The sequence below is a fragment of the Colobus angolensis genome, unplaced genomic scaffold, assembly GCF_000951035.1.
Source record: "Colobus angolensis palliatus isolate OR3802 unplaced genomic scaffold, Cang.pa_1.0 Scaffold87, whole genome shotgun sequence".
NCBI lineage: Eukaryota > Metazoa > Chordata > Mammalia > Primates > Cercopithecidae > Colobus > Colobus angolensis.
In genome coordinates, this window is record NW_012122598.1 from 3072652 (window position 1) to 3087943 (window position 15292).

Consider the following 15292-nt stretch of genomic DNA (forward strand, 5'->3'; position numbering starts at 1 on the left):
CTGAGTTTCTGTGTTCTACAATGTTACGGTGAAGATTACACGAGAACTGCCTGCAAAGCACTTAGCACAGAGCAGGGCACAGAGTCAGCCCTCGATGATGAATAATATACTTATTATTATTATCTGTCCCTAATTTTAACTCCCTCTGCCCTTATCCCACCATCCCACAGGTTGAGTAGGAAGTCCTTTTTGAAGTCTAATCTCAAGCCTTCATACCACGGATTGGGCCAAGGTTCCACCTTAATTGGAGTCCGGGGACTGAGGTGGAAAAGGCAGAACAGACTGATTGGAGGAGCCACGTCCCTGCAAGGGGCCAGGAGGGAGATTACAGAGGCGCCAGGCCCAGAGCTCCAGCATGCACCTGCCGCCGCTCCAGGGGAGATCGGGGTCCTGCCAATTTACCCCGCCCCATGATCTCATGGCTGTGTGTGCCAGGCACTGGCTCAGGGAGCGGGTACTGACAGCAGGGCCTGGGCAAAAAGCCCAAGACAAGAAGACGGGAAGGCTGTGGAGAGCCAACAACAGAGCTGTCCCCATGGGGCTCAGACACGAGTTTCCTCCGGCCTCCACGTGTGACCTTTAGCTAGTGACTCACCATCTCTGTCCCTCCTTCCAGGCCCTTCCATGCTCCCCAGTAGCCTCCCTGTGCTGCCCCCTCACACCAAAAGACAATGGGTGACGGGAGGGGAGGCTCTCCTCCTCGCCAGGGGCCATTCCCTCCCCTGCATCTCTTTCTGCTGACCCTGAATAGGACACCCTTGCTTTAAAGAACGGGAAGTTCGCTGGGCAGGAGGCAGGTGGCCAAATGCTGTCACTCCTGAGGCTGCCGCAGGCATGCAAGTAAATGCCAGCTGTAAAGGGCCTGTAATCCCCAAAGAGATGCCTCTCTCTCTCTCTCTGTTTCAGGGTGTCCGTAGAGATCAAACAGACCTTGAGTTAAACCCAATCCCAAGTTCTCCTGTGTCTTGACCCTCAACCTCTCCTTCCCCAGCCAATTCCTGGATATGTCTCTCCCCAAATTATCCCCTCCACTCACCCCAAAATCCACCACTGGGGGTCCAAAGACCCTCCCCTGAGCCTGGCTGGACAGACTGCAGCTTCTGGAACACAGCATGGCAGGCCTGGCTGGCAGTCCCAGGGGAAGGAGCCGTCTGGTCCTGCTGGACCACCAGGGGCTCCCTTTGCCTTCTGATTACAGAAAGAGGCCTCCACATGGCCCAGAGCTCTGCCCTCAGGGTGCTCTCTCTGCTCCCAATCTCACTGTCTGCTCTCAGACTTTCAGCTCCAGCGCAGCCAGACACATGTGCCTCCTTGTCCCCACCAAGGATCTCCCCGAGTAGGTTCCACCCCTTCCAGCTTCCCGGTCCCACCCCTTCCAGCTTCCCGGCCCTGCTTCCTGGCCTACCCTTCCTAGAGGGAGCCACCTGGGCTCTGCCTGTCTCTCCCTCCGCAGTCACCACCCCAGCCCTAGAGTCCAGGTGCCCCTGCTGCTCCCACCTCAGACCTTGGCCTGAGAGACACCAGCCTTCCCCACCCTCAGGGAATTCCTCAAAAATCAAAAACCTCATAACACGGGTCCATCCACCATACATACACACACACACAAACACACACACACAAACACACACATACACATGCTCTGTCCTCCCCTCCAAACTCCTGGCCCCCACCTCCCTCTCTGTAAGGAAACTAGGGAGACTGAAATCCCCTCCAGCCCAGGAGCTCTACGAATCTGAGGTTTCTCTCCACAGCCTCAGGTCGGGGCTCCCGCCCCGGATGCAGCCAAGTCTGGAGGCAGGCTGACCACAGGGCACACACCCTCCTGACTGGCCTCTGGCTCCTGAGGAGGGGGGCAGCTGGCCTTGGTAGCATTCCCCACTCCACTTTCCAGAATCTCCCTCAGCCCCACCTTGGTAGAAGTCGCACTCCCCTCTTTTCTCTCCCCCAGCATCTCACAGAGAAGACACTTGGGTGGGCCACAGGCCAAAACTGGGCCAAAACCCTGGAGAGGAGGACCTGGCTCAAGGCCATATCACATTTCCATGTCATTTTCCAGTGGCACCAATTGAGCTGGACAGGCATGTGACTAGACAATCCCCACCCAGGAGGCAGGGCAAATTCCCAGAGTACCAGGTCACTGAGCCATCTCTGGGGTAGGGCTCCCAAGGACTGGTTGGTTCTGGAATGATGCCACTGGGATGCCAGATGCCAGCTGCTCCCCCTGCCTGCCCCAGCCTCAAAGAAAGCCTTGTCCCTCCCAGATCATCACACATTGCCTGCTCTTGGAAGCCTTACCTGGTCAACCCCACCCAACTTTTACCACTTACTACACCACTTACTTCGCGTACCCTCAGCACTTCGATCCCAAGTTACCCTGTGCTCATTTGCCCTTGTTTACGTGTTACTTTGCAGATGTTCTCACAGAGCTACACATGCCATGATCAACACTAGTTGCGAGAGTCTCCAGTGTTCATTAAGCCTATTTTGCTGGAGGATTAGTCCCTGCCCTTAAAGAGTGCCAAAGAAGACTTTGGAATCTAAGTCACATCTCCCCTGCTGCAATGTTTTTCCTTTTGATAATCAAGGAATCTCACTGATAAAATTCTCAACAAGGGGCAGCTCTCCCCATGAGCAAGTTCTTGCCTTGATTGCCAGGGAGGCCCCAGCTAAGGTTATACTGGGAAGGGAATCTCTGTGAGTACCTGTAAGAGGTCAGCTTCTCCTCAAAAGAAGCCTCTCCAGCTGGTGTACTGCAAACCCTTCCAAGACCAAGTTCCCTTCTCCTGGCCTCTAGAACCTGCCTGTGTGCCAGTGCTGTGTCCCCAGTAACACACATGAGTCTCTCCCTCAGAAGCCACAGAAAGATGCAGAGAGAGACCAACCTGGGATTGATTCTCAGCCCTAGCACTTACTAATCATGTGAACATAACTGCTCTGGACCTCAGCTTTGCTATCTATAAAATGAGAACCATTTTATAGATATGAACACTTCAGGAGAGTCATAAAGATTGAAGTTGATCTGTGCTGTGCCTGGCACAGAGGCCTCCCTCAGTAAATGGCAGCCATTGCTATTGCGGTGCCCCTACACCCCTTGCCCCTGCCCACCACTGGCTTTCACTTAGGCCCACACTGAGGGTGTGGCTGTTGTGTTGGGGGAAGGAAAGAAAGACCATGCCCGGGTTGCAGGGCCTCCACCCCCAACTGGTCTGCTTTTGTGGGAAGCCTTTTCTGATGCCTTCACCCTACCCCTGGACTGATTGACTAAGTGTCCAGCATCATGAGGAAAGAATCAGGGTTCAGGGACAGCTTGCTTCAGCCCTGAAACTCATCCAGGCCTAGGTCCAGATGAGAGGCATGCCTGGGAGGCCTTCCCTTGTACCCTTGCCTGTCCTGCCACACCCTCCAGCCTGCAGGCCACTCCTGGGTAGCACAGCACCTTGGATGTCAAGTGTGGGCCTTCCCAGGCACATGGCAGGAGGGGGCACTTCTGTGGGTTGTTGGCGGCAGGAAGGGATATGTCTCCAGCTGGATCTGGGTTCTCCCATTTTGGGACCTAGCCATGCCAGGACAGTGCACATAGGCACTTAGTGTGAATCTCATGATGGAGCAGAGGAGGAGCAAGGCAAAACCAGGGAGTCCCCAGGCCCCTGCTTCTGCCCTGCCCAGAGACAGTGGAGCAGGTGTCTCCAGCTTCTTAATCTCAATGCATAGTAAGAAATATATTTAACAGTAACCAACAGACACATACATTTACAAAACGATACTCTGTATTGCACTGGGATGGTTTTCTATCCTCACGACCCTCTAGTGAGTCACAGATGAGTCTGAGAAATCCCGCTATAAGTAACGTAAGCAAGCCACAGTCCCTGGCTGGCAAGTGAAGGAGTGCCCCACCAGGACAGGGACACTGAGGTAGCAATGACAACAGCCGGTGCAACCACTCCTTCCTTTTTCCCCTGCTCAGCCCCTCATGGGTGAGGAGAGAAGCGGCCAATCCGAGGACTCCATGAGAAAGATGCCAGAGCTACCCCACTCTGTAGCAGGTGCTTCCCCTGGATTCTCACTAATCCTCACCACAGCCATGAGCACCAGCAGTTATCTGTTCCGTTTTGGAGAGGGGGCAATGCAAGCTCAGAGGCTTTAAAAAGATGTACTATGTGCTTGCTGTGTGCCGGCAATGTTCTGAATGGTTTATATAATGCACAGCGCTTATCTAGTCCCCAGGGCAGCCCTAGGCAGCCGGTACCGCTGCATCGGCACTTGGCAGAGGAGGACGCCGCAGCTCCCCCAGACCCCCGCTCAAGGTCTCACGGCCAATTGCAGACCTGCATCTCTCAACCCGAAACACCTTTAAGAAGTCCCTCCTGCCCCAGGCAGAGTCCTAGGCTTCCCTGCAGATCCAGGTAAACTTCAGGTAGGAGGAGGCCTGCCTGTAAGAGGGGAACATCAGTGGGAGGGAGCAGATTGAAAGCTAGAAGAGAATATGAATGAGCAGCTGTGGCTGTGGGCTCACAGAAAGGGGGCAGCACCCCCGCCCAACTCTCCTCCTGAATCCAGAGGCTATTTTAGTTTACTGTTGATCATAAAAGAATTACTGATGGTGTGGCTGAATTAGGCTCCATGGTGGCCTCCATGCAGGTAGCCTGCTCTGGACCCTGTGGTTCCCTGGCTGCTCCAGATGCCTTCACTCCCCAAGGTCAGCTGCAGACCAGAGCCTCCTGGGCACAGAGAGCCCTACTCAGAAGGGACACCTCCATTCGCAGAGGTGAGAGGGCCTGCGGGTTTCATGGTGGAAAGGCAAAACCCTGTCTTTGGGACCTGATGTGGATCTGGCTTCCAGGGTCCAGGGTCACCTGTGGGGAGGGGCAGCAGCCGCCCAGCTTTGCCGGAGACAGAGGGCAGGGCCAGACCTCGGGCTTCCCGCCCAGGATGCCATCAGCCAGCTGAAATTCCAGCCCACGCCGGCACCCCAGGGCTGTTGGGGAGGGGCGGGATTTATGACTTCCCCACCCCCCGCAACACCCCAATGGGAAATGTGTTGAGTTGGTCAACATCTCTCTGGTCACAGGGCCAGTGCTTCTGAGGCTCCTCAATGATGGGGCAGGAGCCAGGTCATTAGGCAGGGGAGACTGTCATTAGTGCGGGTGATGCCACCACCGCTCAGACAATGGCAAACAGTCATTAGCGGCTGTGTCACAGGGGTGAGGCAATGCTGGCTGGCTGGGGGTGGCGCTTCCCCAGCCACACACTCACACATACACACATGTTCACACACAAGGAGGAAGCAGACATGCTGAAGCACTCACTCCCACAAGGACATCTAGAGACACACACATCCACACGTGGGGGCATGAGTGTGTCTGCACAGTCACATGCTCACATGTCCACACGCATTCACATGCAGGGTGTGAGGAGGCATGTGCTCCCATGTGTTCACACAGTCACATACAGGAGCATGAGCAGACAGCCACCTTTGCACACTCACATGTTCACACAGAGGAATGAGTGAGCACAGGGCACAGAGACACATGTTCAAACACTTACAGTACAACAAATTCACACAGGCACACTCGCATGCTCACATTTCCACACTCACACGCAGGGGCTGAGGGACACATTGCCCAGAGAGGGCCACAGTGTCTGGGACACCCCCACCCCCACACACCCCAGGGGCAGGGCCCTCGGATCCTACCCATGCCAGGCACCCAGACACCCCCGCCCCTGAGATAGACACAGAGAGCCTCAGGGGCCCCCGAGGAGAGACCCAAAGACACTCCTTCATCCCACCCACTCCCTGCTTCAAATGATGCAGCAGCCAGGAAGGAGAAACCCAGTGAAGTGAGGAGGCAGCCAGGCTGCATGGACCTCGACAGAGGCCATGTCGGCTGTGCCGCCACAGGGCTCTCCACGCTCCCAGCCCTGACGGCCAGCACAAACCTGCTCCCAACATGAACCCCCAAGAAATGGGCTGCTGTAGGCGTGTTCTCTGCCCTCTTACCCGTGGGAGAGGGACAGGAAGCGGGAGGCTGGAGTTGGAGGAGGAGGGGGAGAGGAGCAACTGAAACTCAGACCCTGGCCCTGGGTTGAATTTTCTCTCCCATCCTCACTAGGCTTTCCCCTGCCAAGCTGTGGAGCCGCCCTTCAGAAAACACAGGCAGGGAGCGGGAAGAGAGGCAGAGAAAGTGGCGGGCACAGCCACGCCAGGCCAAGAGAGTAGCCTGGAACCCAGCCCTCTGCTCTGGGTTCAACATCTAGCTCCACCACTTACCAGCTGGTAGCATTAGCTTCCTGCGGCTGCTGTAACAGATTTCCATGAATTTAGGGGCTCCACGCAACACAACTGTATTTCTTTATTTAAATAAATCTTACTGGCCGGGCATGGTAGCTCATGCCTCTAATCCTAGCACTTTGGGAGGCTGAGGTGGGAGGATCACTTGAGGTCAGGAGTTCAAGACCAGCCTAGGCAATATGGTGAAACTCCATCTCTACTAAAAATACAAAACTTAGCCAGGTGTGGTGGCACGTGCCCGTAGTCCTAGCTACTCAGGAGGCTGAGGCATGAGAATCACTTGAACCCAGAAGGCGGAGGCTACAGTGAGCCGAGATCTCACCACTGCACTCCAGCCTGGGCGACAGAGCGAGACCCTGTCTCTAAATAAATGAATAAATAGATAGATAAATCTTACTTACTACTGCAGCTCTGGAGGCCAGAAGTTCAAAACGGTCTCACTGGCTGAAATCAAGTTGCGGTGGGGCTGCATTCCCCCTGGAGACTCCACAGGGGAACCCATTTTCCTGCCCTTTCCAGCTTCCCATGGCTGCCCACGTTCCTGGGCTCCCTTCCATCTCCCTCACACCGCCTCAGTCCCCTGCCTCCCTCGTCCAGTTTAAAGGACCCTCACGATGACACTGGGCCCACACAGATAATCAGGATAGTCTCTCCGCCACGAGATCCTTAATCCCATCTGCAAAGTCCCTTCTGCCATGTAAGGGAACATGTTCACGGGTTCCGGGGATTAGGATGTGGACATCTTTGGGAGGCTGTTATTCTGCCCACACTGGGACAAGTCATTTAAGCTCTCAGAGTCTCAGCATCTTCAACTGTAAACTGAAAATAACTCCTCCACATGGGTGGCCATGGGGTTTGGAAAGCCACGTGAGTCCTCAAAGCACTGCACCTCTCACCCGGGCCACCTCAATCAGCTGCACTGCCCTCTCCAGCTTGGGCTTCCTGAGGATGGCTTTGAAGCAGTGTGCGCCAGGAGGGGGTTAGGAGGGACCCCTGAGGCCAGTGAGGGGGTCCGTGTGGACTTGGGCAGGGGTCGACAGTTGGGGTAAGGACTGAGAGGTGCAGGTGTCCATGGGGGTTCCCTGGATCTGGGCGGCAATGAGCCTGTGGTGAGGGGAGCCACCCTGAGCTGAGGACACACAGCTGCAGTGACCCAGCACTCAGTCTCCTGAAATGGGCTGCTGTAGGCATGTTTCTCTGCCCGCCTCCCTATGGGAGAGGGACAGGAAGCTGGAGGCTGGAGTTGGAGGAGGAGGGGGAGGAGAGCAACTGAAACCCAGCCCCTGGCCCTGGATTGAATCTTCTCTGCTGTCCTCACCAGGCTTTCCCCCGCCAAGTTGTGGAGCCGCCCTTCAGAAAACACAGGGGGTGCTGCTCCTGTTTATTCCTGCCCTCCCCTCCCTCATCTACTGCCATCTGCAGGGCCTCAAGGCCAGTGGGCAGGCAGAGGCCCCAGACCAGCCTGCTATTACCCTGGTAAGTGCAGACTACAGAATGATGACCCAGCAGATAAACCCCGCATAGAGGAATCGCCTGCTGGAAAACAGTCATTAGCCCCCGATCCTGCCCAGCACTGTTTGCCCTCTCAAGAGGTAGCCAGTGGCTGCTCAGAGGGGAGCTGGGGTCATTGGATTCCCACCAGCCACCCTGCTCCATCCAGCGGCCCAAGCCGGGGGGCTGATCCTGAGCCCATCTACGCCCACTGACCCAGCCCGCCCCCTCCCTCTGCTCCTCACCTCATCTCCATTGGCTGCCCGTCCCCAGCCCAGCCCAACCCCAGCTCTTATCCCACCCAACAGAGGGACAGCAAGGCCAGAGAGTGGCAGGGCATCTGGAGATGCTTATTTGGAAGTCCAGCTAGTTCCCCTGAGCTTCAGCTGCTGCCTTTATCTGGCCTGATAATAGACCGAAACCATATTCTGCTCCCTGTTAAGCTATCTGTGAGCCTGCCAGGGTGGCAGCGGCACTCTAGGTGCTGAAGGATGAGGTGGGAAATCTGGGCACAAACCCCATTCCTCTGCAAAATGGGAGTGCAACAGCCCCATGCCTGCCTGCTGGTGCTGAGGAGATGGCATTGGCCACATGAGCAAGCACTTGCTGTTATCCTAGGCACTGATGCTTCCTCCCTGAGACACGGTGGGCAGGGCTGGCCCCCGACTGGCCTTTCACAGACCAACTGCCTTGGAGACTCCCTGCCTGTCACTGCATCAAGGAATCCCCAACAGGTGCTGAAGGAAGCATACAGAAGGACGGGGAGGGGGAAACACAGCTTCCTGCACTTCGTTGGCCTCTGATAAATAGCTGCTGAATGCTTAACGTTCAGTCACGGAGCTCCTACTATATGCCAGGCACCGTGCTCAGTGCTGGAAACACCACATACCACAGTAGATGAAGCTGCCCTTCTCCAGGTATGTCCTGAGCCTCCTAGACAGGCATTGAGGACCCCTGGATGGACAGAACATCCTTGCATGGCAGGCAGGCTGCAGGCTGGTGGCTCCCCGCCCTGTGTCAGCTGGAGCAGTGCTTAGCGCCACCCTGGGCTGCTGCCACCCTGGCAGGCCCACAGATCGCTCAGCAGGGAGCAGACTGTGGTTTCGGTCTATTATCGGGCCAGATAAAGGCAGCAGCTGAAGCTCAGGGGAGCTAGTTGGGTTTACAAATAAGCATCTCCAGATGCCCTGCCACTCCCTAGCCTTGCCATCCCTCTTTGTTCTTTTCTGAAAGCAGCCCCAGGGAGGAAGAAACCTCCTAAATAGCTGTATACAGTGTCAGGAGTGGAAGGGTGAGGAGGCTGCAACCAGCCGGCAGCTGGCCCAGAGGCAGGGATGGATGGAAAGAGACTCCAGGGCTCAGAAAGTGCTGGTCTCAGGGGCAGGGGGAATCCGGAATTGTGGGGTGAACACCCGTCACAACCCTGCCTCGCTTATCTTCATATTTGCACCACTGCTCAGCACAGGGACAGGCACCCAGTAGAGACTCAGAAATGCCCAAATAGCAGAAGTAAGTAAGACTGGCCAGTTTCTGCAGTGACCAGGATTCCAGGCATGGGAGACTAGGAGGAGGAGAAACAGGGTCCTCAGCCCTGTCTAATGGGGGAGGGAGGGAAGAGACCCTTGTCCAAGACAGCCATGGAGAAAGTGCTAACAATAGAGGGCGTGCTGTGTCTTAATTGAACAACTGTTTACTGCATACTTGCCATGTGCTGGTGGCAATACAACAGTGAACAACACAGCCCCTGCCGTGGTGGAGGTTGCTTTTGAGAACTGTCTTGCTCAAAGGACAAGTGAGGGGGCTTCCTGCAGGGAGGAAGCAGGCAGAAGTGGCTGAGGGCCAGTGTGAAGCCCAGAGACAGAGGGAGGGAGCGGAGCAGCTGAGTGTTTGTCTGAGGCCTAAGAAATGAGGGCTGTAGGAACCTCCCTCGTGGCTCACAGCCAGGCACAGAGGGTGGCGTGGAGAGTGGGCATGACAGGACCCCTGTTCCTGGGACCTGGCCTCTCCTCCTGGGAGATGACACAGATGCAAGGACGTGGTGTCTCCCGGGGAACCAAGACAGCCTGTGCTGCCCCTTAGCCCTCCCTGCAAGGAGTTGAGCAGCCGGAAGAAGTGAGGCTCTCCTGCCAGTTTCCCTTTGTGCAATCCTCCTTCCTGCTCCTCTCCACCCAGAAGCAGGCCTGGCAGCAGTGCCAAAATGCCACTGGCATGAACCAAGCACCCAGACAGCAGGGCAGGGTCTAGGGTTCCCCAGGAAGGCTGGGCCTACCCTACACCTGGACCAGAGGAAACCTACCCACCCCAACATGCTCCATCCCTGTGTCCCACCTCCAAGGAGAGGGACCTAGGGGGCCTATGGCTTGGTTCCGCTCAGCCCCACGTGCATGTCTGACAAAATTCTAGGCTTGGTGGGGCCTCTGCCATCTTGGGGAGGCTTCCTTTTGCCTCTTTGCTTTGCAAGAGGGACCCTAATCTTTTCACCCTTCCAAGGCATTTGGCCATGACCAGACACTGGGCCAGAAGTTGAAGGAGCAGGAAGCCAGGCCTAGGAGTCAAATGGCACTGGTCTGCCTGACCCCTCTAGGCAGAGGACCCAGTGTTGCAACTCATCCCAGTGAGCCCAGCACAGCCTAGCAAGGGTGGGGCAGGGGCCCCAAAGCTGGCTTCCAGAGATGGGGGGACACCCTGATCTCCTTCCACATCCCGCCTGGGCTCTGTCACTCTACAGCATCCCAAAGCTCTTGCGGCTGTACCCAGTGTCGAAATCCAGTGTGACATGGGCACTGGGAGGAAGGGTGGCCTTTTACTCATTCCAAAAAGAAATAGTTATCAAACACCTATGATGTCTGCCAGGCACCATGCCAGGCATTTTGACACTAAAGAAACAAAGCCACCACACAGTCCCTGTGCTCACAGAGCTGCGCAGGGGAGGCAGACACAAACACGTAAACACCAACAATAAATAATTACAAATTGGGCTGAGTACTGCGAAGACGGGAAAGTGTAATTAGCCTGTGCCTACCTCTCCCTGGCCCCAGAGGCCTGGCCTCATTACAGAACACCCATACCTGCCCAACCTCCCAGCATGCTGCTTGGCCAGGGACCATGGATCGCACTGGCAGCCAAGTACCCAGCAGAGTAAGAGGGTTCACTGTAGTTTGAGGAACATTTGTTGAACTGAACTGGGAAAAAAAAAAAAAAGAATATGTAGTACAACCTAATTGTACAGGCCATTGAGGCCCAGAGAGGCCAAGCATTTGGCCCCAAACCACATAGCTGGTGAGTGGCAGAGCCCCAGACCAGAAACCAGGTCTCCTAAGTCCAGGCCCAGTGTTCCTGCCACATCCCAGGCTGCCCACTGGACAGTCTTGAACCCTTTCACAGCCCCCAGGAATCTGCAGCCTCCTGGCCCATCTCAGATGCCTGCTTTGCAGGTCAGCACTGTCCAACGGGACCGGATGTGATGATGGAATTGTTCTGTATCTGTGCTGTTCAACCCATGACACCACTCAGCAGGTGCAGGGAAAGGTGGCCAGTGTGGTGGGGTCGGGGGTAGGAGAATGGGCAGGGCTGTGGGAGAAAAAGGCACAGTGGAGGTGAGACCCAGCAAGGAAGAAGGATTGGGTTTGACATTTCAGGGAATCTTCCATCCCCAAAGCCATGAAGAGCCCCTGAAGGATACTCTGCACAGTAAGGACATGCCTTGATTCAAAGCCTCTGTGGAACCCCAAGGATGTCATTGCTCCTCTGAGCTCTACAATACCTCCGACACTCCAGCAACACCAGCTGGAGTGGTCATTTATTCGTTCAGTTGTCATTCTTTGTCAAAACCCCACACAAACAATTTCTCACACCCATAGCTCATAATGCTGGCCCAGCCTGAAATACCCTTCCCCTCCCCTGCCTGGACAGCTCTTGCTCTTCCTTCAGACCTGAGCTCACTGTCCCCATCTGGGAAGGCATCGTAGACACCCTCATCTGAGTCAGTGCCTCTTCCATGTCTCCATAGCCTGCCTGGCATGTGGAGGAGGCTTAATTTCTCTGTCTTTGCTATCAGTTCTCCTTTCTTGACCCTTCCCACACCTACACTTACATCCCCAATCCCCAGCTCTGGGACCCTCAGAAATTCTGACCACAGGCCAGGCACAGTGGCTCGTGCCTGTAATCCCGACACTTTGGGAGGCCAAGGCAGGCAGATTGCTTGAGGTCAGGAGTTCAAGACCAGCCTGGTCAACATGGTGAAACCCTGTCTCTACCAAAAAATGCCAAAGTTAGCCAGGCACGGTGGCACGCACCAGTAATGCCAGCTACTCGGGAGGCTGAGGCAGGAGAATTGCTTGAACTCGGGAGGCAAAGCTTGCAGTGAGCCGAGATCGCACCACTGCACTCAAGCCTGGGTGACAGAGTAAATCTTGTTACAAAAAAAGTGGGGGGCCAGGTACAGTGGCTCATGCTTGTAATCCCAGTGCTTTGGGAGGCCAAGGCAGACGGATCATGAGGTCAAGAGATCAAGACCATCTGGCCTTTGAAACTCCATCTTTACTGAAAAAAAAAAATTTAGCTGGGCATGGTGGCATGCGCCTATAGTCCCAACTACTCAGAAGGCTGAGACAGGAGAATTGCTTGAACCCAGGAGGCAAGGTTGCAGTGAGCCGAGATCATGCCACTGCACTCTAGCCTGGGTGACAGGGCGAGACTCCATCTCAAAAAAAAAAAAAAATCACATAGCCACAGTCTGCCAAAGACTCTCCGTCCCCAGCCTAGGTCCTCCCACTCCCAGGACTTGGCCCCTGGACCAGCCCTGCTCAAAGGGAAGATCCAGAGAAAAAAAGCCAGGAGTTGCTAACTTCATAAGGGAGATGGCACTGACCCAGATCGCGACCATAGGTGGGGACATGCATTTAGGAGAGAAGATGGAAGATTGACAGGAACTTGAGCAGGCTCATCTGGGAAGGCTTCTTGGAGGAGTGGCCCTCCTTCCCATCGTGTCCTTCAGTAATACGAAGATTTTCCCCTGTAGATTCCAAACTCTTTGCTGGCTCCCCTGCCCAGAGAGTCCCCGTCTGTCTCCCCAAGAGTCACATCCTGCCCCAGAGCCTGACCCAGGCTAGGATGTGCCCACTGGAACATTCACTCAACAACTATATCTTGCCATCCAGCATCTCCAGAGATCTGCTGCTCCACGTCCAGGAGGCCTCAGGCCAAATGGGGAGCAGGGCAAAGAGGAGGCGCTGAAACTATGACACAGGGATGCCATTCTCATAAGGACATCCAGCTGGGCTGCAGGGGCACAAACCCTATTCCCTCTGCCCCCACCCAGGGCCGAAAGGAGGAGCTCCAGGCCAGGACTCTGAGTGGGCAGGTGACTCCGAGAGGGACAGGCAGACAGTAAGACAAGTGAGAGAGAGCACGACAATCGAAAACACAGAGGAGGCGGATGAGAATGCGAGGGAGACAGACCACAGGTTGGGTGGGACTGACGTGGAGAAGGAAATGGGAGGAGGAGAGAGAAAAAAACAAGAAAACTCCCCCTCACTTCAAGACCAGTTCCAGGAGGCTCTGGCAGCCCAGCCTAAGCCTCTTCCCCATTCCTCGCCTCTAGCCAGCCCTTCCCCTCCTCTGCTCTTTCTCTGCCTCCTGGATCATCAGGATTGTGTCCTGTCACCAGTGACAGGGGACTAGGGTAAAGGGGATAGACTCAAGAGGCAGGAAAGGGAGACGCAGATTCCTGTCCCTGGACCATGTAAGGACTAGAAGGGCAGGGTTCCGGAATCCCAGAGGGTACAGGATACCCAGGTGTCATTTCTAGCTGGGGTGTTCCCGTCCTCACCTGAAGCCCCAGGTAGGTTTGTTTATTTGTATATCCAGGAGGGAGTTGGAGACTGCTTGGGTACCTAAACATCCTCAGAGAAACTGAAACCTTCCCCTACTTTCCATCTCCCACCTCCCAACCCCTGCCAGGCCTCCTGCTTCCCTGGGTGGGGGTCCAAGGCCCCAGATGGTTCAGGCTCTGTACCAAGGCCAGGAGAGGGCGATGTCAGGCCCTCGGTGAGGGTGGAGGATGGCACTGGCTGGTACAGAGAGCCCTGCTCAGAGATAGCAGCCTGGACCAGGACCCCCAGGGATGCTAGTTCCAGAGTAGAGTGAGTAGAGCGCCTCACTCCAACTGTCCAGGTTCCCATCCATCATAATCAGGTGACCTTAGACTAGGCACTCAAGCCCTCTGAGCTTCTTCCTCTGTCAATTGGAGTGATGAGAATTAAAGCATCCACCTCAAGTGGTGGTTGTTGGGAGGATCGAAGGTGAGCTGGGGGAGGAAAGGAGACAAGGGGTGAGGAGGGGAGAGGGAGCAGGTAGGGCTGGGCTGTTTATGGAGTTTTGTTTATTTGGGGGTTTTTTTGTGGCTGTTCCTGTTTGGCAGCCAGAGCAGTGACAGTCAAAGACATCTCTACCGACTGCACCTAAGGAAGACTGTCAGACCAGAAAGGAAGCAACAGGCAAGCCCCACCTACCTCCCCCAGCCCAGAGCCCCAGGCTAGCATGCCTTCCAGTGCTCTCCAAGGAGGTTAAGACATCCGCAAGGAAAGCCCCCCAGCGTGGGGCCCCAAAGGCAAGCCCTGCAAAGCCAGCCGAGGAGACAGGGACTTGGCAATTAACCAAGACCTGTCAACTCTCAGGAGCTGACTGAGGCCAGAGGAAGGAAGCAAGAAATAGATTTCAAGTGCCCAGGCACTTGCAAGAAAAAGGCATTCAACTCCAAGAGAATTAGGTGGCAGGGCTGCCCTAAACTGCGCCCCAGACAGTAAGAAGGCAGCTTCCTTCTCTAACCCACTACCCTTCCTAGGGGTCTTAAAAGTTAGAGGCTCAGATTAAAGAGCTCCTCACCCCAACTGTCCAGGTTCCCATTCATCATAATCGTGCGGCCTTAGACTAGACACTGAAGCCCCCTGAGCCTCCTTCTCTGTCAATTAGGGTGATGAGAATTAAAGCGTCCACCTCAAGTGACGGTTGTCAAGAGGATTGGGGAGCTAATTCCTGCAAAGCATCTGGGACATACCTGATGGATCAGCTGTTATTCCGGCCTTGGCAGAGCCCAGATGCCACTGCTGCCCCCTCCCTTCCCCACAGAGCACACAGGAGTGACAGGGTGGGGGGCAAGGTGCTGTGCTCAACCACATGCCATTCGGATACCAGACCAGAGTGAGGATGGTGGGAGGCCAAGGTGGCCCCGCATGTGGGTGTTGAGTGGGGAGGGCTGTGCACGTCAGTCACCTACCAGTGCCTTGCTACCCTACCCAGCACCGGATCCTGGGATCAGGCTCAGGATGGACCCGTAGCCTCTGGACGGGGTCCTGTGCCCTTGTGAGCCAGAAGTGCCCAGTGTGTGAGAAAGATGTCTGCCCTGGGAGACGGAGGCCCAGGGTGGTGATGTGACTGGCAAATGGTTCTCCCTCTCAGGGGCTCTCTTCTTCTGGGCCCAGAGGGGGCTGCTACCCCTTCTATCTCTGACCA

General features: G+C 55.6%; 2 protein-coding genes across 2 annotated transcripts in view; one reads left to right on the forward strand and one right to left on the reverse strand.

The window, feature by feature from the left end:
• KRT7 (keratin 7, type II) overlaps positions 1-15292 on the reverse strand; it is a 60586-nt gene that overhangs the window by 39572 nt on the left and 5722 nt on the right. The window lies entirely within an intron of this gene.
• LOC105503594 (chromosome unknown open reading frame, human C12orf80) lies at positions 227-2441 on the forward strand (the record flags this gene model as incomplete). The annotated part of the gene is given in 3 exon segments (XM_011930571.1): positions 227-454; positions 1949-2078; positions 2413-2441. Coding segments are annotated over 3 exon segments (387 nt in total), but the record flags the coding sequence as incomplete, so codon positions are not given.